Below are 24,892 nucleotides of genomic sequence, written 5' to 3' on the forward strand. Positions count from 1 at the left end.
TCATTATTACTTATTCTCTCCTGCTGGCTTGGGTTTTTGCTCATACTCTCTCACCTGGTATATCACTGCCTATAATCATGGTTTTAGCACCAGAAGCTCTGAAGACCATAAGACATCTTGGGCAAACGACTTTTATTAGTGACCACAGCAAATTGGAAAGAAGTAGTTAATGAGATATGCAAATTCCAGTTTCCAAGATCATTTGAATCAAATATCCGAGTCTTATAGGATGCAGCAGGGAAAAGCAAAATATTTCACATGAAGCCAATGCAATTTGTAGGGAAAGAAAAAGGCTTACTTAAGCTCTGACTTAGCATCAAGTATAATCCTCTGACTTAGCATCAAGTTCCACTGGAACAGGCTTCTCAGCTGGGTGGTTGAGTCACCTTCCCTAGAGGTGTTTAAGGGACGGGTGGACGAGGCACCGAGGGGTATGGTTTAGTGTTTGATAGGAATGGTTGGATCTGGTGGGTCTTTTCCGACCCGGTGATTCTATGATTCTGACAGGAAATTTTCAATCATAGTTGTACTAACATACAAAAGAAGTTGTCAGGCAATCTCCACTTGTATCAAAAAAAGCTAACAGTTTAAAGCATCTGCATATAAAGATGGATCAGCAGGAGCAAAATCAATATGGTACTTAAGAAAATGAAAACTATTTTTTGTGCAATCCTTTGATTACGGTCACTACCTTAAGTTCCCATAACAGACAGGGTGATGGTTTCTGCTCAAGCTGAGATTCTAGTGAAATGATGTGGGCAGCTGCAAAACAGCAGCTGTCACTCAAGGTCCCTGCCTGGCCCAAAACCCTGCATATTCTGAGGCTGCCACCTCTCGTGGGCAAGAGGAGCATACGGGTCAGAGTGAGCTGGTTGGTGGCTTAAAGATTGTCCTTTCTAGCCTGTCCAGGAGGAGCTGCATCACCATGCAATGGGAGAGGACGCTGCTCCCAGGGTATAAATGGGGATGGAACATGCACTTGTCAGGTATGTCCTTTCCTTTAATGGGAAAAAAATACAACATCATGCAAGATCTGCTAAGAAGTAATGTGTATTACATTGTATAAATACATTAAAGGAAAGTATTTCAGAAACAGTACAGATAATCCACTTGGAGTTCAATTTTTTGTATGATTTGAACTAGTTGTCACACTATTATTTCTACAGACCTGAGCATGTTCAGATGAAATTATTACAGCTCTTGCATCTTGTCTTCCTGAAACAGGTGGCATGAGCTCCTCTGTTTTGTGAGTGTACTGTTACTTATGACTTTTTTTGCCCTAATCAGAAGGTGCTTATACTTGGGACTACTCTCAATACAATGTTCTTTTGCTGAGAGTGCAGTGTGCAGTGCTTCATAACTTCAGCAAAAATTTTTTTTACAAAAACGACTCAACTGAATCCTTTCTACCTCCCCCCCTACTGGTTAATCTTTCCATTACATCTGAAGCACATCTCGGCATAGGCAAAAAAAGAAACAGAGTGAGAAATAGTCAGAAAACACAAAATTAAAAATGTAAAAAACATTTGGACATTAGGCTTTATTACTATTCTTTACTGTTAACTTGATATTCAGAACGTCTGATTCAAAGTGTAAGAACTAAACATTTAAAATAAAAAAAGAAAGACCAAGAAAAAAAAATCATTCAAAAGACAATGTTTTCTAGATTGTAGTAGTCGTCTCTGATTTGCTGATTGAATTTTTTCTTTTGGCAGCTAAAGATGGTGTTTTCAGGCTGCTATATATCTGTCAATACAGAGATAGATGAGAGAATTAAGTTTTGATTTCCATTCTGTAATTCACAGAAAGGATTTAGTGGGACAGCCTGTGAAAAATGTGCTGAAGATAATTTATTTGGTCCTTACTGCAAATCAGGTAAGTTTGTGCCTTTTTCATTGAAGAAGGGGGAAAAAGGTGAGTGAAAGCTGTAGTCAGACACGAAGAAATCAGAGTAAAAAGGGTAGGGGTCTAAAAGTTTCCCATCAAGAGCTGCTGCCTGCTTCAGGGAACACAACAGGTAAAGAAAATAGTCATCTACTCAATTCCTCATTCACAGTGGGGCTGTATTCAGCTCAGGACTGCACAGACAACACTTATTGTAGTGCTACAAAAATATCTTAATCTTATCTTGAATATCTTTGCTATAGTCAACAGTCAAAGAAATTAGGTACTAGAGTAATCTGTGTGTTCCTGCAGACATGCCTTTCTTTTAGCCAGTTATTGTGTTATCCACTCTTCACCCTCAATTATGGATTTGCATTTATTTGATCTAAATACAGGATGGTTTTACTGGACTTAAGCTATTGTGCAAGAACATATCAAATCTATAATTTTTAGTGGCTTACAGTGTTTTTGTATGGTTTTTAAATACATCTACAAACCAGAGCATCTGTATAAAGGCCTAAAATATTCATGTGGTATTGGAATCAGTACATCTGGCTCAAAAAAATGCCATTTTTAATTAGGCCAAAAGTTCTTCTAGCCTGGTACCCCATATTGAAGGCCAGTAGTCAATATCTAGGGGAAGAGTATAGCAGCCAGGGATTGCACTCAAATCCTAGTGTTTAAAAGCTCCTGCTGGATAGACCTTCTGTAAATTACCTACCTTGCTTCCGAGTCCAATTCTGGTTTTGCTCTCTGAAATATTCTTTACCAAGGAGCTCCATATTTTATTCAAAAGTGTGAAAAAGGATGAATTTGGTTCCATTTTGGATTTTAGCCACTAGATCATTCTGTTGGTTGGCCATACTTCTCATAGGAGATGCAGGACATCAAAGGATGGATCAAAGATATGTGTACTATTTAAAACATATATGTATCACAAGTGTATATATTTTTCCAGTTTTTTGTGTTTCTTAATGATTTCTATTATTTTATTTACCTTCCTGACCCTTGCTAAGCATTAAACAGACACATCACAGAATCACAGAAACACAGAATCACAGAAAACTGCCTGAAAAGAAATACTAAGAAATGTCTCTTTCTTATGTGGTAATAGCTGTTTATCTCTATTTTGTTTCTGGAAGATCTGTATAAAGTTATTTCTAAAAAGAGTCACAAATGGCCTCACTTTAAACTCTCTCTATTGGACTTCCTACACTCATCCTACACCCCTGCTGACTCAGAGGCACCTTTTCCACCAGCTGTCCACTGGATGCCACTGTTGATACACAGAAATGTGACTGAGCCAACATTTTTCATGAAAATGTGATACTTGAGTGAATTCAATATTGAAAATGTAATTATTTTCCAAGAAGCTACTGGAGGATTCAACTACATATTAATTTAAGCAACATTTTACAAATTAGCTTTCAAATATTCAAGCTCTGCAAGTTTTCTAAGCACCTATAAATACTGTCCATTTGTGACTAATTGCTTTTCAGCAATACCTTAGGCATTCCTGTTCTTTATATTAGGACTATTAACATAGGTAGAATATTACTAATTAATTAGTGTAGGTGTTTTGCATGAACACAGGATATGTTTGTAAAGGGAAAAGGAGACATTACGTTACTGTAGGTTAAACATGAAGTCACCAATACAACTCTTAGAGTTGTACATCTTAGAGGCTTTTCTAAGTGTAACTGCACAGGGTCTTTTTAAAAAGCATCATTACCATAATTGAAACAGTTATAGCTACAAAGGTTTTTAAGTATGCATAAGGCATCAGAAACTATTTATAAAGGTTTTCATAGTTGCCTGGACTGTGCATATGGAGTTTTGTGTGCATATTTTCTCAAGATTTATAACCAGAAATGGCAGAATATAGGAACAGGACCTGAAAAAAGCCTGAGACCTACACAGCGATTCTTTTAACTAAATACATTCTGTCTGGGGCTGTGGGAGGATATCACAAAACCCATCTCTCCTGAAGGTGTTTAAGAGAGAAGCAAACAGAATTGATGCAAAAAATGAGCAATTTTTTAAGTTACAAAACTGGCATCTGTTACACATTATATCCAATTTTGGCCCAATACATGTCAAATGTAAGTTTTATGGTACTAGCAACTGGTCAGTGTGGTGTTTATAGCATGTGTCATGAAGATTTTCAGGTCCTCAGGCTATTATTAGCCTGCAAATTTAGCATGTTACGTACTGATGCATGCAACTGTGAGCATTGATCTTTTCATTAATGGAATCCTATAGATTCAGGAACTCAGGTAAGAGCTTGGTTTTGAAAAATCACGTTGAGTAATACTTAACAGTTGTTAGACAGGACACTGTTTGCTATGGCAACCACTAATGATGACTTTCCAAACATCGTTACTATACAGTAAAGCCTATCCATCTCTCCATGTAGTCTGCAACTGTGTTCATGGAGTATGCAACAGTGGAATTAGAGGGGATGGAAGATGTACTTGCTTGTCTGGATACAAAGGTCTAAACTGTGATCAGCGTAAGTAGATTGCTTCCTATATAAGATACATTCAACAGCTCTGATACAGTTAGTATTGCTGAGGATGAAAGTAAAACTGGTCCCAGATTAGTCACTCTAGAGCAACCAAACATACATCAAACCTTAAACCATGCATGTGAGCTCCCATAACCATCATCACCACTTCAGCCAGCTGACTAATGAGAGTGACGGGATCAATGGTTCCTATATCAGGTGTACTTTGAACTAATATCCTGCAGGATGCAAGATCTCATGGCACAGTTTGCAGATACAGCTTAACCTGTCACCCTCTGTCCATTAGCAATAGCTGAATGTGAGGCCTTGCAATGCCCTGCAAACTCCAGATGCGCTGCCTCAGGTGAGGATGGAAAACAACTACAATGCATGTGTCTGCCCAACTACCACGGGGATGGCACACAATGTGAACGTGAGTAATTTTCATACCCACCAAGTTCTTTAAATACAATTTCACAACATCATAAGTATTATTAGATACTGAGTGCGCTCTTGAAACAAACCTCGCTATTGTCTTGACTTAATCATACTTGAGTTCATACCACAAAGCCGTTTCAGGTGCATAAACTAGATTCCTTGTGGATGAAACTAAACCCTCAAATGTGCCCATTAAACACATCAGTCCAGCTGCTAGCAGCCTTCAGTCCATGCAACAAGACTAAAGCTAGTAAACCCCCTTGAAACGTGTAGTGAGGAAAATTCATTGCCATTGCTTTCCAATCCACTCCTATCACATCACTATACTTGCTAAAGTTCAACCCCATAGTTTCCTTCCATAAAAATCTATGACAGCAACCAAAGACTTATATTTATTAAATATCCACCATGTGGGGGCTTAGCTTCCTCATTAAACATAAACTCTACACACAAGATCATTTTAGCTTTCCTATTTTTTCTTATGAAACAAAGGTAATAGCATCTCAGCTAGTGGTAAGAGTCTATCTTAAAGTTGTCTTTATATAGTCCTCAACTTGCCATTGAATGTTCAAACTAACTGTATTATGAGAGTTTCTACTTACATTATGTCTTACAGCATCCATTCTTCCTTCTAAAATGATTGCAATGAAGAAAAATTGTTGTCTCTTTTGCTGAAAGCACTATTTAGTAAATGTTGGCTTGGATCAGGCCAGAAACGCAATACTTCTTAGCCTCTCTGGAAATGTTTACATTATATAATCTAACCTTCTTGGTCATAACCATGGAGTAATCCTCTCTGAGTAGACTTGAACAACATCCAAGAGCAAGTCATTAGAAAGTCACTCCTCAGGTAATGTGAGGTTCTTCTAGTAGGCAGCATAGACAAGTGAGAGACAAAGAAATTGCAGGCACCAGCAGAGAAGGAAGGTGGTAGTATCCCTACTTCTCTTGAGTTTTGCACTGATGCAGCCTGCACTAATGTAGCTCTTCTGTCCCAGTGCTTTTAGATATTGGGGCCAGCTGTCTTTTACACTTGACCGATTGTGAAGCAAAAAGCAAGCAGCTAAACACATAAGTGAGGATACTAGTGGCTGCACCAGACTCATCTTGGGGCGGCATTGCTTAAGGGCAATTCAAGCATGTGAATGAGTGAATGTGTGTGATTTCTCAGTGGAAGAGAAGGCTTGAAAGAGTGGATCTGAGCATTGCCAACTCTTTCAAGTTCCCACTGAGGGGGAAGAAAGGGAAGAGGTGAGGGGAAGACAATGAGCAGCACCACTGCAGCTCATTTATGTGAGCCTGGACCCTAGCACCTTCTAGCTACAATGTGTGCTTGACCATATCTTAAACTGGACACAAAGGCGTGAGAAGATCCTCTCTAAGCACTGCTGGACTATGAACAAGGACAAAACATGCCCTTGCCTCAAAAAGAAATAAAGGCTCAGAAATAACCAGTGAGCTTCCAGTCCAGTCCTGAAACTACAACAATATGGAAGATATGACTAAAGTACTTGTTGGCCAGTTTTCCATACAGCTGAATGAATGACATTATATTGTTTAATTACTGGAAAGAAAACAGTGAAAGCCTATTGTATTGTGAAGGTATTGAGAAATATTTTCCAACTGATCTAACACGTGCTTAAACCCTGTACGGACCTTGTATCACCTACCTGACCCTCTCTGGTTAGAATCTACCACAGAACAGGAAAATAGTTGTGATATTTTAATGAGTATATTATATGTTTTAATCTCTTCATAACTCCACTTGCCAAGTTAAGAGGTCATTTCTGTCCAAAAGCAAACTGTGGGTTGTTATGTTAGTATAAACACATTCCAACCTTCTGTCTTCATGTCGCCATGATGCTTCAAACTTGGCTGTTATGAGACGTTTATTCTACCCAGGTTTTGTTTGGCATGGAGGTGCTCTGGCAAATACTTGTCTTCAATTCAAGAACTGCAGGCAATAACTCATTTACTACACTTTTTATTTCAAAAGCTATCAACCCATGCTCCAAAAACGTCTGCGATCCTAATGCTGACTGCATTTACCTCGGACCAAATCGGCACAAATGTACCTGTCAAGAAGGTTACAGGGGAGATGGTCAAGTGTGCTTACCCATAGATCCTTGCCAAGCAACATATGGGAATTGCCCTGCACAGTCCACTATTTGCATATATGATGGTCCAGGAAAGGTTAGTGATGAATGAGTGCCCCAGAAGTTTCCTACATCAACTACCTAAGAAAAAATAACCCTTTCTCTCCAAAAAGCAGAGGGAGGCCTCAGGGACACCAAGTTCTACTCCTAGCTTTGGCATAAGCCCTAGTATTGACCATGAGTGAGTCCCTTTACCTCTCTTCTCCATGTCTGTACATCATGTTTCTCCTTTTGAAAATGGGAATGGCAATAATGTTATTTATCCTAGAATATTTTGGCTCAGATTTGCCTCCCCAAAATGAAGGTACTGAAATAAAGCTTCTCCCAGTTAAATTTTGTCTCTTTGACCACAGGGTCTTGTAGGACCAAAGATGATACTTACAAAAGCAACACAGACACATGACTGAATTTGCTGTATTTATGAAAGAAGTAACCTGGTCTCTGAGGACAATTGATGAAAAACAATGTATAAAGGCTGCATATTATTCATGCTGTTAGGAACTGGCTCATATTTTTGTGTGTGAAACTGCTACCCTTAAGAAAGTGAGACTTCAGAGGACCATTTCTGGACACCCTGAAGAGCCAAAAAGGGACTTGGTCATTCAGGGTCATCTTGCTGTTTACAGTCATACAAGTTGCTCCTCTCATGGGTGTCTCAATGAGCTTCATGTGGCTAGCACACACAGAACGGTGTGTACAGCAGCAGTGCTGATACGCCTCGCTCATTAATAGTATGTTTTAGCACTCATCTTTGGAAGCATAAGGCTGTAGGAATAGAAGTAAAAAAATTGACACACCCACACTGATCTTAAATGATCCTTCTTCACAGAAGTGAATCTACAGGGGTTTATCTGAAGGAAATTGATCTGAGAGTCGGTAGCTTTCTGGAGTGAATAAAACCGAGAAGGGAGTTGTATAAATTTGGATAAGCTTTACACTTGCATCTGAACTCACAAGGTGATTAACTAAGGCTCACTGTCTTTAAAGCCTGCTTCCAGAAAGTGTGCTGAAATGCACAATATATGCATGTCTCACTTTTCTTTCCATCCTCCTATCCCTCTGATTTAGTCCCACTGTGAATGCAAGAAGCATTATACAAACTTTGTACCTGGGAAAGGATGCAGCATGAAGGACATCTGTGAAACACACAACACCTGCCATAAAAAAGCTAAATGCGCAACGGTTGCACCGGGACAGATTACGTGAGTCTTTTTTCTTATTAAAGCTTTTATCTAGTTTCTCCTTCCTCCCCCTAGTAAACAGGTTGCTAAAACAAATCCAGTGGGTGAATGTCTCCTGAAGTTATCATTAATGGTTTTTTTTATCAAGGACTAAACTCAAGATTTATTGGGGTTAGGGTCAGCCAATTAGAATACTGTTTGATTTCACCAGACCAATTATTAATACCTATTAATCAGGTTTGGGTTTTTTATAGCACACAGAGGTCCTTTCTACACTAGTAAATAAAAAGGACTTATACCTCTTTCTGCTCTTCAGGGCAAGCAGCAGCATATAGCTTACAGCTAAATTCTCTCCTTCTTCCAAAGCAGAATAACTACCTCTTGGCAGCAGTCCCTGGCACACATCCCTTCAACTGTGCCCGGGCACTGCATGGGAAAATGCTGCTTGGTGTGGGCCAAAAACATGCCAGGCAGCATGCTAAAAATTAATCAGCATTAATTATCTTGGGACAGCGCTGGAACCCTGGCCCTTTTACTATACTAATACAGATACAACTAGGGAATCTGACCCCCATGCTGTGAAAGCAACACTAGCTTCAGCAGATTCCTCAAAGCCTCCAGTCAAGCACATGGGAAACTGCAAAACCTCTGGCAGAGTTTGTCGTAGCACGGAAGTTTGCTACGCAAATGTTAGGCGGAAAGTCAGTTTTAATAATAAACTTCAGAAAGATATCTTAAATCAAAGAATTTGGATTACATATTTCTGCAGCCCAGTGGTAGCTCAAGAGTTGTGCCTGTAACATTAGTTTTCAGCAGGTGAAGTTTTGAATGTGAAAGATGAGACAGGCTGTTAGGCGTAAGTTGAGAACAAATTGCATATTGTATAGATCTACAGACAGAAAGTGCTCACTCAGGAGAGTATTCTTATTGCCAGTTCTTGCTTCATCATGCAGCTTTCTCTTACAGTGTAACATCAATATCACTTTTGTGTAAGCTATTGCGCATTTCAGAAAAGTTTGTCTAGAATATCTACTAGGTCATTTTTAGAGCATAGTACACTACTCAAACTACACTCAGTAAATATCTATACCATACTTAGAATAATATACTACTGTACTGCACAACCAGAGTTGAAAATTTAAAATAAAATTCCACATCACATAAATCAGGACCTTGCTTTCCTAACTTTTTAGTTTTAGCATCGCAACTCAATTTTCTACAGCTGAGGAAATTTTGAGAATTGTAGAATGGGAAAATTTATGACTGAGGAGGGGAACAAGCAATCTAAATGCTTTGCACATAATTTGTTCAATGACCCTTAATGGCAAAATAACAAATACAGAAGAAAGGAGTGGGATTCAAATCAAACTAAAACTATCTATTTGGCAAAAAAAAATTGAAACCATACTGAATAGTTTCCAAGTAAGAAAAATTCCTTTATGAAAGAGGAGTTTTGCAAAGAAAAACATTAACTGGTAAATGCGGGCAAAGTAAATAGTTTCTGATAAGTGATAGTTTCTTACACTATTTTGCCTGCAGCTTAGATTTTAAATGTATTTGGGAGGGCTTGTTTTGGTAGGGTTTTGTACTCCTTCTAAGACACAAATCTGTGATAGAGGCTGCAAACCTGCATTCCTTCCTTTCTTCTGTTTTTGTTTGGTTTTCGTTAAACACACAGTTGTGCTGTAAGCTTCCTCTATATGGAGTCACATCTACTTTCTCCAGAATTAAATTATTTGGACATGAATAAATCTCTTATACAGACAGAGATGTAGAAAAGGCAAACATTTAGTCTGTGAACATAACACAGCAACCTGCTGGAATATGAAGATTGTCTCTGTTTTCTGTTCCCATGTACATCTTATCCTGAGTGAGTGCTGACACCTCCTATGGTGTTGCTTCAGCACAGTTAAGTAGGTTCATCATTGCCCAGAAGCTACGAAGCTTCAGCTGGTGCAGAATTATATTCAATATCAAACCATAACCTCTTCTGTTTCCAAGAAAAAACAGGCTTACCCTCAACTAAACTGAATTATTTTCTCTTTTACTTTCTTGTTTTCACTTTGACTGTGTCTTCTATGTTAGAAATTAGAAGCTTCCTAAAATCAAACACTATTATACAAGTTTCAGGTCAAATGGAGACGAAAACCTGAGCTCTCCTTTTCCAGAAAGGTACAATTCTGTTCCCCCTCCTGAGTAAGCTGAAGTATTGACAGTTCCTGTCTTTTCCAGTCCTTTCTATATTGTCTATGCAGTATGTCATGAAAATATCCAACAATTAAATTTAAATAGTCCAGCAAGGTTTGTTGTAAAGCTTTCATCTTTAGAGGTACTTGGCCCTTACAGTATACAGTGCATTCAAAGAGAAACTTATACAGCCAACAGCAGTATGAGTTGCAAACCAGACCCTCCAGACAAAGCTAAGACAAAACTGATCTAGTCAGTTCCAGATGGTCCTTCCCAAGCCCAGCCACATAGGGTAAATTACTCCATCAGAAGGGGCGAGGGGATAGACAGGTTGAGGAGTTCAATCCTATGGAAGGAGTGATAATCTTTGAGTGCTGCATGCTTTTCTTTGGCAGCAAACCTCAAACCATGTTGCTAGACACCCACTCAGTTATAAGCAATATTGTTCTAAGAAAAGAAATTTCAAACTACATAGGTATTTCTGTAGTTCACACTGTCCCTGGAAATGATAGACAAAAATATTACTCTGCTTAACCACCTGCTTCTTTATGACAATTTACTGAAAAGGGAGAGAGGTTTATTTTGAAACTTTGATCTGATTTGTGCAATATTTCAAGGGTAGTTTCTTTTCTCTTGGAAACTATTCCTCTGCTGCTTTGAAGCCTTAGTTTTCTTCTCCTCTGCTCAGAAGCAAGGGGGACTACATACATCAATTCAACAATATCTATCCCATCAGAAGGAAGAGGAAGAGGTCAGCCCCTAATAAGGAGCTGGTCCTTTCTCCCAGTCCTAAACTCTTTATCTGCCTCCACTGTTGTACCCTCTACCCAAGAGATCTGCTTAAAAAAGGAGAGGGCTCTCCATCACAGTTGCATCCTAAAAATCAAAGATGCTTTTATACTTTTATTTTTACCCAGAACCAAGAGTCAAAGCTTGATCCTCTTGGCTGAAAACCCAGCACCTCCCTGGGTCTATATGCAGCCCTCCATACTGCAGGGACTGTGGGGATTTTCAAATAAGATTGCTATGACCAGAAAAACAGCTACAGCAGGGAGTGCATGTGGGAAACAGGAGATACTCTGGCATCAGCTTGATACTGCTGTGGGGTGTGAGAAGCCGATGCATGTTTGTAACCACCAGCACAGGCAAATGATTAGGTCATTAGTTATATAAAGAACAATTTTTGCTTGCGTGGAGAAATGTTCTTTCTCTAATGATGCCTTTAGAAAAAATATCCAGCGAGAAGAATCATTATGAATAGGGCTTATACGAATACCGGACATGCTGGAGACTTAATTAGGAAAGGCACTATTAAAAGCCAATGTTTGGCAGCACGTAGTCATTTGGCCTCCTAAATATAGTTAGCATTTCTTTCAGTGCACACTACATGTTGACAAGTACCTTCTTTAATTTTAGCACTGAAGATGAGTAAATGACTGAGCTGACACCACCAGCCAGTCTCCCAGAAGCAGCCAAGTAGAGGCTGATTTTCTGAAGAGTGAAACAGAAATAGCTGAGATTGGCAAAACCAGCAGGTATTGATGGCCCCTAATGTGGAGATAGGATTAAAGATACATATATTTTAGAAAGTACTAACTACCTCTCCCGGTGAACAGTCGAGCTTACACAAGGCCAAGGTGAACACAAATCCTAGTTGTTCTTTAAAATCCACAACCATTGTACATGTCAGCACCAAATAGCAAGCATGTGTCAATTATGCTGACAACAAAAATTTTATCCCCCACATCACTTGCAGTTATGAGGTCTTTCATAGCCGTAAGATTACATTTTCATGAGGCATGTTCCCTCCCTCATACAAAAAAAAATGTCAAACAGACATTAGATTACCTTTAGATTTTACCTTAGCTGTAACATGCTGCTGCAAATGGAGCCTATCCCAAGGCAGTGAGGACACCGAGCCATCTTGGGGCATTGACTGTCACTCTCATAGGCACCACAATATGACCCTGCTTCGGATGTCGATAGGATTGGGTCAAACATTCAGCACTGACACCTGTCACGGGCTGGAGTCCCCAGGAGACAGCCAGTGTGTTATAACTGAGATGCTATTTCTAGTGCACAGGCAGCAAAAGCATAAAGTATACATCTGCAAAAAAACAAGAGATCTTGTGCTTCGGCAGCTTCAGGGGGGGAAAAATATTATAATGTTAAAGTACCGATATCATTGCCTGAAACTGTTATGTTACTTAAAGGGCAGCGTAACAACCAACTACCTTACTTTGTTGATAGGACTGCCACCCTTGCCTGCCTTTTTGTACCAGTCCCATACAGCTCTCACAAGGATTGATGAGCTGACATCACCCCCTTCATACAGAACTATCACTAATCCTGTCAAATCAAATGTAGCAAACTGGGGCTTCACACCACTGCCTTTCCATCACAAGGGTGGCACTCCACACATTTATGCTGTAGCCTTTCCTTGACCACAAGCAGGCAAGCTCAGTGGCTTTCTGGGCTTTAGCAACCACAACATTTGGGAACCAGCCTGCACCACAGACAGAGGCGTCACGTAGTGTTTAATCAAAGAGGTCCTGCAAGGCAGACACCGCTGCCTCCTAGCCTGGCTGACAGGTGGACAGTGCATTGGGCAAGCAGCCATCAGGCTGCCTCATACACTGACATACTTTACAGCATATAGAAGCAAAGATTAAGATAAAATGTATTGGTACTTCCTGAAAATGTATTCAGAGAAACACTAGGTAACAACTAGAGCAGGTTTAGTGAAAGCCTCAGTACACAACTAAAACAACAATCCTGTCACAGGTGCACATGCCAGGGTGGCTTCGTGGGCAACGGGTTTGTGTGCTACGGAAACATCATGGAGCGCCTCCAAGACCTGAATGCAGAAGTGGGAGGACGGTGGCAAGGCAAGCTGACATCTGCCTTATCCCTCATGGGTAAGTGACCACATGCAAGCAGAGTCAGCTCAGGCTGGGTGGATTGATCTTGCCCTGCCTTCCTCCAACACGCCCCACTGCAGGAACGTACTGTTAATGGCATCATGTGCAGTGAATGCTACTCACTGCAGACTCCAGCTAACCACCTGAAGCTGCATTTGCTCAGCATGCTGTGCAATCTACAAGAATCTCCAAGCTAAACAAGTTCGCTCAACTCCTTACACATCATTTGGTGTCACCAGTGGGTTTTGTCCAATAGAAGGATAAGTGAGCTTATGCTGTCTCTTCTTCCTCCCTGCTCTCATTGATTTGGATAATTGAGATTTGATCTAGATCAATGCACAGAAGTCTACCAAAAACATGAGGATTCCTAACTGGGTCCCTCTTCCCCAGTCCTCAGCCATCAGCAGTGGCATTGCTTTCACCAGAAAGAGGAGAGAGGCAAGGGGAAGATAGAGACCCACCTGTGGTCTCTACCTCCCTCAGAACACCCCACCAGAGCCACAGCTTGGGGGGTCTCCAGATTTCCAAATTGCCTGCAGAGGTGATGTGGAGCCCTTGTCAGGACTCACAGCTTCCAGACTTTCACAGTTACTGCAGCCACCTCATGAAGAAAGCAGCATAACTCTCTTCATCATCTTCTGTTGCAATGCCACAAATGCGACCTACAAACAAACACTTCTAGAACTGAGCTGGATCTTCAAATTAAGTTTGTAAATATGAAAAATTTCCTCCTGTTTAATATAATTCACTTGGTCCTTTTCACTGAGCCCAGCAATTAAAGTAAAGATCTTGAATTCCTCACCAGAACAAAGTAAGAATCCCCTATAGGGATTCTGCTAAGGACAAAGCCTAGCAGTGACCTTCACATTCAGCACTGATTCAGACTGAATCATCCATTTCCTCAGGGCCAGGAGCTCAGTAGCAGTTTCTCTGTGCATTTCTCCTTGTGTATGTGAAAAGTGACCAACGTGCTAGGCACCACTTGTTAAAAACAATCTGAGTTTTATATTCTTTGGTTGTGTTTTGGACATAAATGTGCCATTTGATTTACTAGCCATAAGCTATGAACATGCATTAACAGCACAAGTTATCACTCCATATTGATGTCTTTCAAAAGCTAAGAATATACAGCAGAATAGCTCACATTTTCTGGAAAAATATATTAATTTTCAGACATATTCTCTAGTTAGACCTACCTTTAATAACTGTAAAGATTTTTTTAGTTATGATTTTAAGCATCTGGGAAAAGAGCTGAATATTAGAAATATTTAATGCCTTCATCTGCAGAATCATAGGACTCATATTGCTGTCTGGCAAATAGAAATACCATCTGGGTAGCAAACAAACTTTAATTAACTTTCAGTGAATCAGCTTTTATTATCAGCTATGTATTTGCTGATGTTTGCACTACCAGCAGGTTGTCACCAGCACATCCCTCAGCCCATGAAAACTGAATTGATTTAAGGCAGCAGACCATCTTCCTGTAAAGATACGTGTCCAAAAAAATGCTGTTTTCACGTCCATCGCTTTGGTCTTTATGCCATAAAATCCAAGCTGCCAGAAGCATTCTGAATGTTTTGCCTCATCCTGTGTCAAAAATGCAGCACCACCTGCATTTCATATCCCCTTTGCCTCTCATCTTTTCAACAATTTAGATTTCAGAATCTTAAAATAACGTTTAATAATCACAGTGTTGCTCTTTCTCATTCTGCCCTTGCATACCTGACACGGAGCATATGCTTCCTTCCTCCAATAAGCTTTTCAATACACATTTAAACTTCTATTTTTTTTCTCTCTCTCTTTAAAAGAAAATGTCTATGAATGGCCACTGAGTACTCTGGGACCATTTACTGTACTTGTACCAACGAACAAGGGGCTCAAAGGTACAAATGTAAGTAAACAACAGAGAGGGTTTAAAATTGTAGGGGGAGGGAGAGAAAATTAGATCCTTAAGAAATTTAATCTGTGTTAGAAGTGTTTTGATTCAACAGACTCAGAAGAACTTTTTGCTCCAGTACACTTCAGGATATATTTAAATCTAGGGACGATAGATTGTCTTTTTTCTGCTTGAAAGAAAAGCAAAATAATTCGGCAAGTCAGGGACTTAGTTGAGACAGAGGCTGAACTAAGATTCAGCAAGAAGGTCCTACAGGTCACCTTTCAACTAAAGGAAAAAAAAATAAGGGTTTAGCTTTAAAGTAAAAAAAAAGAAAGTGATCTGACATGCAGGTGGCCAGCATCAATTATCTTCCACTGAAGCAGGGAAAACTCTGGAGGCACCTACTGCTCGTGCAGGGTACAATCTGACCTGAACTGAAACCAAGGGAGGCCTCCACATGGTTCAGATATATCACCTCACATCAAAAGAAAACATATACTTTCAGAATGTAACAACTGGAGTGAAATAAGCATTCATCACGAGACGTTTGGTGGGTTTTTTGGGATGAAGCCTATATTGAAATAAATCTCTGTTCTTCTGCTCTTCTAGATAGAGGATCTTCTGAATAACAAACAGAAAGCACAGTACTTTGTGAAACTCCATGTAATTGCTGGTCAACTGAATACCAGTAGCTTGAATAATACTAATGTAATATACACTTTGACTGGCAAGTCAGGAGAGATATCAAAAGGAGAAAAGGTGAGTGACCTTCCAGCCTACTTCAGCAAGAATAATACTACTCTCTGTTCACTCAACAAGGAGCAGGAAAGGTCTTTCCACAGCAAGATACCAGGTTGCAGATAGCTCCTGGGTTATGAAACACCACAGCTGTAGCTATGCATTACAAGGAGTTCAAGTGAAACTATTAAGGTTCCCATTAAAATCAGTGAAAACAAAAATTACATTTAGGAATGCATCATCACGAGGTGACACAGTGATCTAACACAGATGGCTCTAAAAATATTTGCTAAAATATAACTTGTCTTAAATCTGCAGGCACACCAAGAGAGCTGCAGGGAGGCATTAAGAGAGCCTAGGTGAAGTAAGAGGGAGTATGGGGAGGGAAAAACCTAGAGCTTGTGCTGGAAACTTCTGTGTACTGATCACACAGAGCAAGTGCCTACTGACTGCAGATTCCACCTCCCATTGAGCTTCAGCATCCTTTGAATGATGCAGCAAATAGAAGTCTACGACATAAATAAAATGCATATGGCTATTTATCATTAAAATCATGGAGTAAAGTTTATCACTAGCCCAGTGTATTTGATGTCAGTAAACATCAGGCAGTCTGATCCCACAGTTTAAAAAAATTGTTCTCTATAGCAGATATACTAGATTTTATAATGTAGAGTTATTGCTTTTGGTCCTTTAAATGTCTGTTAATGACTTCAGCTTATCTGAAGGCTGAAATCAAGTACTTCTGATGTTTTTAAGTAGATCAGGGACATCTGAGAAGAGAGATCTATTTCATTTCTTTAACAAGTATGCAATCTATTTGTAACAGGAAAATATCACTGCTGCCTGAGACCTGTTAGTTTCCTGCAGGCTTCAGTACAGTGCAGAATCAGCAACATTTTGTTGCTTTAAATATACATATAATATAAGGAAATAGGTTGTAATCCCTTAAGATTACACGAGTTGACCCTTTCAGTACAATCACATTTTAAATCATTTCCTGGCAGATTTTTATTACTGGCAGTCATCAGAGCTCTTTTAGGTACACTGCTCTCCCCATAGGCCCTGCCCCTGCTTCTCTTCTGAACTTGCTGTCCGGGAACAAAATAACACTGTCCTGATCCAAAGTCAAAGGAATTTCTTTTCCATTTCCTCAATAAGCATTGGAAGCAACCTTTAGCCTCCCTAGATTTAAATGTTACAGGTGTTGGCAATGGAAGGGAGTTTTAGACTTTATTCAACACTAATACTCTCTCTCTCTGTTTCATTCCATAATAAAGAGTTCACTATCCATTGCCTGACTTCTTTCAGGATAATCAATTAAGGATTAGAATCCAAGGAGGAAGGAAAAAAGGAAAACTGTTGCAAGGAAATATTATTGCTTCCAATGGGATTTTGCATATTATTGACAAAGCCATGGACAATATGGATCCAACCTTTGAAAGCAGCAAAGAGGTGAGCCATCAGCTATATATATGTGATGTCTGTCTGTCTATAAAATAATATATTTATTGAATGCAAATGAGAGTGACTGACAGCAGCGAGACAAACTTTACTGAGCCATTGTGTATCAATTCAGAGAAGCAACATTTCAAGTGAACGGTAATGATGCAGTTTCCACAGCGAATATCTACGCTTTTCTGCCAAGCTGGTCAATGGAAGATTTGGTTAAACTCACTGCATTCCAGAGGTTTCTTGGGACACTGGCAGTTATAATCAGTGCATCTCACTGAATTCCAGATCAACATACTAAAAGGAGGGACATCTGGACAAATACTAGGCAAGATTTGCATTCAAAGCAGCAATTCTTCACCCGTGGAAGCTAATGCTATAAAAACTGACAATTTTGGATTGGGGTTTTTTGGAGCCTGCCTTAGCATAGTTCCTTGAAAATTCCCTTCTTTATAAGATGTTTTTGCAAATATTTTATTTCTTTGCCCTTTCTCACTGGGGATGAAGAAATAATAACACTTTCCCAATACACATAATGTTTGTATGTTCTGTGACTGCACAGTATTTCATGGCAGTAACAAACGCTAACTATAAGCCAGTATAGCACCAGGACAAGAGTGCTACCATCTCAGCCATTTCCAGATATTACCAGCCACACAAACAATAATGAAACTCTACTCAATCTGTAATAACTAAGATTCTTATAGTAATTCAAGAAGTGTCTTATAAGAAATAGTATATTTTCCATATTCCAAACTAAAATAAATCTTACTTTCATCTTGCTTCAGGAAACCATAATGTCATTACTTCAAGGAAATGAAAGATATAGCAAATTTACATCTTTGATAGAGGTAAGGAACCAGAAAAGCAATGCTATGGGGATATTTTCAGTTATTCTTCATTATTAATATGTAATTTCCCTTTGATTTTTAAAACAAAACAGAAAACTGGCCTGGGAATGGATTTGCGGCAGGACAACAGACCTTACACAATCTTTGTTCCAAGTAATGAGGCTCTGAATAATATGAAAACCGAAGCTCTGGATTACCTGCTTTCTGCAGAGGTATTGTCTTTCTATAATGTAAATCTTTCTTAGGCAGAAGATATGTATGTAGTTATACAGTAGAAGCACACTTCATTTTCCTCTTTACTGTTCATCCAAACTAAGTTCCTATGATCAAGACTTAAGCCATCTCTAACACTTAAAGATCAATGTAACACCTAGAGAGGACTGGGATTTGGGATCTCCCACCCCACAAAGAGACACCAATCCCACACACAGGTCCTCACTCCCCTGCTCTTGCTCTGTCAGCACTGCCCAGACTGCCACGTGGCAAAGCCACAGACCCTTTCCTGGGAGGTGTCAGCCTTGGCAGGGACAGACTCAGGGAGCAGACACCACAGGGTAGGTTGTGTGCCATGACCTGAGTACCACTGCTGACCCAAGAGGCAACAGCCATTGACGTCATTCCCATCTCCATGCCATCTCACAGGCCAGGTTGGGTTTGTGTGACTTGATTTGGGCTAAAATGGCCTCTTTTCTGCCTTGTCAGGGTTCATGGAAGCTCCTGGAGCTGGTTCGATACCACGTGGTCTCCAATACCGAGGTGAGACACTGCACAGCACTGCTTTACTGACCTGAGGGTGTGACAGCACATTCAAACCCTTCACCACTCTGAAGGCGGAAGTTTTAGAAGAATGACCTCCACTCACTATTGCCCAGCAAGGGTGCAAAGGACAGTTATGCCTCTGCCTTTCTGAAAGTTGTCAAACCTGAGGATCACTAACAGAGAACACAAACGTTTCACCTCAGTGTCACAAATCAAAATTAAACCCTGCTAGGAGGTATGGGGTAATCCTTGAATCATGGCAAACTAAAACTGCGTCATGTCACACTTGTGTGTTACATGCAAGTAACTATTTCCACTTTAAAATATCACTTTTGATCATGGGGACTTAGCACAAGTGGGGGGGAGTGGAAAATATACATATATATAATCCTGAACTTGAGACCCACTGCCTTAGCCTGCTGCAGAGCAAGAACAACTGTCGGGGTTGGGGTAGGGTACTGTCGACTTGGCAGGGCTGCAGGAAGGAGTAGCATGAAAAATGCTTGCTGCTTTCAAAATCAAGCTCTCCCTGAGCCAATTCTGCTAAAATTAGTATTCTGTTTATCAGAAGGGTGTGGTTTTGTCATCCTTTAAACAAATCCCCTGTTTTTCACTCATTTTTCTACTTGAAACAAAAAACAGAATCCAGCAATACCACCAGTGATGAAGGCTGGAAGAGACTGAGGTTCATCCCCACCCAGTTCCTGCTTCAGGAAAGGAAGGATGTACTCGTATACTTAGCAAAAGGCCTCACTCACAGCATCCAAGGGAGAGGTCACACCTGGCACATCATGGGATTACGGGAAGCAGGGGCATGTGATTAACATGTCCCTTCACAGGACATCAGCACTGCCATTTCCACAGTGGTCTAAGGAGGCAAACAGGGCTATTTTTAGGAAGAGGTGATAATTTTCTCGGACTAGTTGCTGTAATTAAGAGAAAAATTAATTTCTTTTGGGGCAACGATCTCTTCAGATGCAGCAACCAGCAAGCTTAGTCAAAGTTTATTGACTCTAACTTCACTAAACAAGCAGGTTACTCACTGCAAGGCTGGCCATGTAGCTAGAGAAAAGCTGATTGGTCGTTCTCCCACCTTAAAGAAAAAAGTGCTCTTCCTTGTGAAATCCATCTGGATTTGGAAAAAAATAATGACATTACATTTCTGTTAATTAATTTTTATTCATTTCAGCTAGAAGTTGCCAGCCTCGTCTCAATAGAGTACATCAGAAGTATGGCAAAGCAGTTCATTTACTTTAATACGACCAGCACTGTGAGTAAAAGGGAGCTGTCACCTATGAATAGATCTCTCTGATCTAGGCAACTGTTTGCATGCAGGGGGAATAAAAGAGGGAGGAGGAGGAACATTATCAGAGGAATTTCTTGCAATAATGAAGCAGAAATTTTCAACTTGTCACTCCCATCTACTATTAGAAATTAGTATTATAAAGGATGCAGAGCAAATGACTGATATGTAAGGACAGCCTGAAGTTTCTTTTTTCTTATGATTAGCCCCAGTCCAGGAATTACCCTCAGCTGTGTTTTGCCTAGCTTAGGGGGAAAAGAATCTATTTTAAATACTTTAAATCATTCTGTTACACATTTTTGTTATTTTAAACACTTCTCAGTGCACACGGATATTCTTTCATTCCCTTTAACACTATAGTCTCTGATCCTGATGAACCTACTAAACGCTTTTAGCCATCAGTTCCACAGACTAATAGCGCATATTAAGAGGAAAATTTTAGGTACTGCTGTGGTAGACCAATATCCAAGAAAATGAGAAACATATGCATGCTTCTTGCATAAAGTAAGCAAAACAAAAAATAGATAGCAACTAAAAAGAAGTATGAGTAGTGGTTCTTGAAGTTTAATTATTAGAAATTGAGAAGCTACGAAAATTTATTAATAAAAATTATTATTTTATAGGGACAAGTCTTGGTGAGTGGAGAAGTAATGGAAGAAACGGATATTGTTGCAAAAAATGGTCGCATTTATACTCTTGCAGGAGTCCTTATCCCACCCACAATTATTCCAATTCTACCACATCGATGTGATAAGACAAGAAGTCAAATCACAATGGTAAGAGAATCACAACAAATCAATAGCTCTTAATTCTTCCATATAATGTGCTCCAGATTCCTTTTTACTTCTTTCTCTTTGTAGCGTCAATAAGAAGGGGGTTATTTTTGGAAATTAATATTTTGATGACATACAACCATCTGGCTAGTGGTACTGCACAGATACAAATAATTTGCAAACAGGGTACTCATATGAGCACATCCTATACCACTTCAACACATCTAGTTCTTGCACTAGACCTTTTAAATAAGTTGTCTGCAGTTAAATGTTTTCTTCCAATTCCTGAATCTCACATGTGCATACAAGTACATGGTAAGCACGGTCAAGCTCACAGGGAAAGTACTTCAGAGCAGTATTTTAATTTCTACCAAACATGCAGAGAAAGGAGCCAGCAAGTTAAAATATTAACATAACAATTAATTTTATATTAATATATTAGAAATATGTTCTTTTCAGAAGTCACAATTTCACCTAGCTCTGTTTTCTTGCAGTTTTCTTCATATTAGGAATTACAGAATTGTTTCATATTTCAAAGGGTAGATTTTGACATACTTTGTTCAGTTTGGTAACATGGTACAGGCCTTCACACTTCGTAGCATTTAGATACTATTTCTGGTAAGAAGAAAAATTATAAGATCAAGCTTTTAGTTTGCAGCAAGCGTGACGCCAATGAGCTGCTACTGGACCGTGTTCAAGCACGTGCCTGGGCCAGAAACTGTTCCGGTACTGTAATGCAAAATATTTACTGTCTTAACTTATGACAGTCCAGAACCACAGCCTTGAACGAGGTTCCCAACAGAGCTGGACAGTATCAAAATTTAATGGAGAAAACACAAGAGCTGGCAGTAAAGAACTATTACCTCTGGCAGTAACTAGAAAGTGCTGTATGTGCAATATAATCATAAACCAGGCAGACTGCCAAGCTGCAATGTTTAATACAAAAAGTGATCAAAACCTTACACATTCAAATTACACTCCAGTAATTTGAATTCCTTACCAGGAACCTACCTACAATCTATGTCTGACATCAGCCAGTCCTAAGGCAACACTATGAAAAATTATTTAAAGACAAAACAAATAGCATCTGTCACAAAAGTCATTCCTCAAACTGAAGTCAGGCACTTTTGTCTACTCTGAAATCTTTGTGCATAGTTTAAAATATAGGTAAATATACAAGGCTTTAAGCAGAGTAGTGTTACCAAGGAGAATACCGGAGGGAGCAGTGGTTTTGCTGTTTTCACCTTGCATCATCTTCTCTCTCAGAAAACAAGAACAATGCAGCATTGTAAATTCTGTTTCTGGCACCAGTGAAAAGTAAAAAAACAGGCAGGAACAGGCAGTTGGACATACTTAAAAGAACTGTATATCCCTAAAGATGAAACCATGATGCTAACATATACAAAACCATGTAACTGAACTCGAGTAATAACCGCAGGACTCAATACCTTGCTCCACCTTCTCCCAGAGGTCTTCACTCTGATAGCAGACTTGGTAGATGAGAATATGTATCTGTGCTTGTGACACTTCGGTGCAAAGACAATCTTAATCTACTGCTGAAAATGGCCAGATTGGACCTTGTGTGGTAGGGCAGACGGGTTTCACTGTCCTCATTCTGTGGTGTAGCAGAGAGGAGAGACAGGACTCCCTCGGGAAAAGGAGATGTCAATGGCTGAGACCATCTCAGGTGGAGAAAGATAGTAAATACTACGTGACACTACTAATTTACTGGTAGTAAATACTACTAGTAGACACTACGTGGCACTGAGCAGCATGGAGAGCAAAGCCAATGGCATGAAACACTTCCCACAGCAATAAGCCATATTTCTAAGTTCTAAAGGAGCAAGAAAGCACTTGCAATATTTTCAGAAATGCAAAGAAAGCTAAGTCTGTGAGTCAACTTCAGCCATGACTACACAGCTTATCAAAGAGCTTTTGCAATGCCAAAATATATTTCCCAAAATACTTCTGATCCACAGACATTTAGAACAGTAGTGGAATTGGTACTTCAACTATTTGATGCCCAAATTCTTTTGTAAGTCTGGTTCTTTAGTCCTTTAAGTGCTGTACAACATGAGGAACTACTAAATCCAAACCAGTATCTAATTCTTTCCCCACAGCTCCAGCAATAAATCAGCAGGGAAAATGCCATAATTCAGGTTCATGGTCACTTGTCCACTGATTATGAAACATAGTGAAGAAACACATCAGATTCTAGCTCTAGGATGTGTTCTAACTTGGTTGAAATGCAAGACATTAGCAGTCACCAGCATGACAAACACACACACTGAAAGGCTCAACCTCTCTGAAGCTATTCCATGTTGAGCCTGTCTGAGGACTCGCCTTTAAAACTGCCACAGTTGATATCTCCTCAGTGCTGTAATTGCCAGTCTCTATCACCACCACATGGTGATAAATTAGCTAGTAGGTAACAGCAACCAAAAGATGAAGACATAAAAATGGTTATACAGTGTGGGCTCATAGTGGAGTACAGGATCTATGGCATAGGAGCAAAGAATATTTTTCTCTCCACTGCCTGTACACAAGACAAATTTCTGTTCATACTGTCTATATGTAAAGTTTGATTAATTTGTGGTCTTCCTAGGAAGAAATAAAAAAAAAATCTCATAGAAGTGTACAGACTGCATCAGATCCACAAACAATTTTAGTAAATATATTATACCAAGTTAAGCAAACTTTACCAGTGCATTTATGCCCATGCTTATCTTCTTTTAGGAAGCTGCCATTTCTTTAAAAGAAGGGATGAAGGAAGGACAAAGGAAGATAAAAGGGGAAGATAGAAATTAACAACCGTTCTGAAAAAATCAGAACCAGTAGATATAGTCCTGGTGGCTGCTATTGGGCTCCAGATCTATGCTGTAACAATTAAAATCACAGAACAAACGTATTTAAAATTTATACAATCCATAAGTATGCAACTCAGTGGTTAGTATAATGCCTTTTTAACTGACTGTCCCTACTATTTTTATCTAGGGTGTTTGTGCAAGTTGTTTATCGCATGTATCAGCTACTTGTCCGCAGGATTCAAAGCCCATCGTAAGTTATGTTCCCTGACAGATTTGCCAGCTGTACAAAATGCATAGAGAGAAGGGGTCCTTGTTGGTTAATTACTGCTCTCCAAATAAAGTGGCCGAAAGATCCAGATACAAACACAGTAGACCACTTAAAAATACAAATATAGGTGGTACTTTACTCTCTTTTTGGCAATGACTGAAGCATCAGGTAGTTTCAGCATTATTTTGTTTGCTGTTGCAAGATCCCTCTTAGACTTCACAAGTTCTGACTCTCTTCTCAGGTAAAGTCTATTTTGGATAGGCTTTGGCAGAAAAGAGAAGTGAGGAATGAGAATTGCTACAATTATGCTTTCAGAGTTAGTGGGGAAAAAAATTAGAAAAGGAGTACATTTAAAATAGACCTTACAACTGCTAAAAATTTCCTTTTGATTAAGCACCTTCCCAGAAGTAATTGTCTGCAGAAGCAGCTTCAGAAAGGGTTGAAAATCTTCCTTCTGCTTTACATCTAAGAGATTAAATTACATCTAAGAGATGTAAAGCTGGCTGCATGTTTGTCCACATACAAAACTCGATTCTATCTAGCACAGGAATTTTATTCCTCATGTTAGAAAAATTCACTGGTAGTTAGTCCTATATTTCATATTGAGTAATAACCTGTATGCCATTTTTCAGCAATAATTAAAAGTTCATATTAAGAAAAAAACACATAATTTGAGAATTTTTTAAAATGCAACACTACAGAAAGTTTCTTTCTGTTCCCCAGTTAAATTATGTTGTGATAGTAATACTGTATCACAGAACTTAGAAATTGTTAGACATGTTGCTTAGAAAT

At 39.4% G+C, this 24,892-nt stretch overlaps 1 protein-coding gene across 1 annotated transcript in view; it reads left to right on the forward strand.

Moving 5' to 3' along the window:
• STAB2 (stabilin 2) overlaps positions 1 to 24,892 on the forward strand; it is an 84,786-nt gene that overhangs the window by 9,229 nt on the left and 50,665 nt on the right. The window contains 16 exon segments of the mRNA XM_069859875.1: positions 901 to 986; positions 1,806 to 1,875; positions 4,301 to 4,396; positions 4,698 to 4,823; positions 6,825 to 7,021; positions 8,053 to 8,186; positions 13,137 to 13,270; positions 15,082 to 15,164; positions 15,762 to 15,911; positions 17,199 to 17,342; positions 18,128 to 18,190; positions 18,283 to 18,402; positions 18,893 to 18,946; positions 20,139 to 20,219; positions 20,876 to 21,028; positions 24,020 to 24,082. Of these exon segments, the coding sequence (XP_069715976.1) occupies positions 901 to 986; positions 1,806 to 1,875; positions 4,301 to 4,396; positions 4,698 to 4,823; positions 6,825 to 7,021; positions 8,053 to 8,186; positions 13,137 to 13,270; positions 15,082 to 15,164; positions 15,762 to 15,911; positions 17,199 to 17,342; positions 18,128 to 18,190; positions 18,283 to 18,402; positions 18,893 to 18,946; positions 20,139 to 20,219; positions 20,876 to 21,028; positions 24,020 to 24,082 (1,754 nt within the window).

Source organism: Phaenicophaeus curvirostris, chromosome 1 (assembly GCF_032191515.1).
Source record: "Phaenicophaeus curvirostris isolate KB17595 chromosome 1, BPBGC_Pcur_1.0, whole genome shotgun sequence".
In the NCBI taxonomy this organism is placed as follows: Eukaryota; Metazoa; Chordata; class Aves; order Cuculiformes; family Cuculidae; genus Phaenicophaeus; species Phaenicophaeus curvirostris.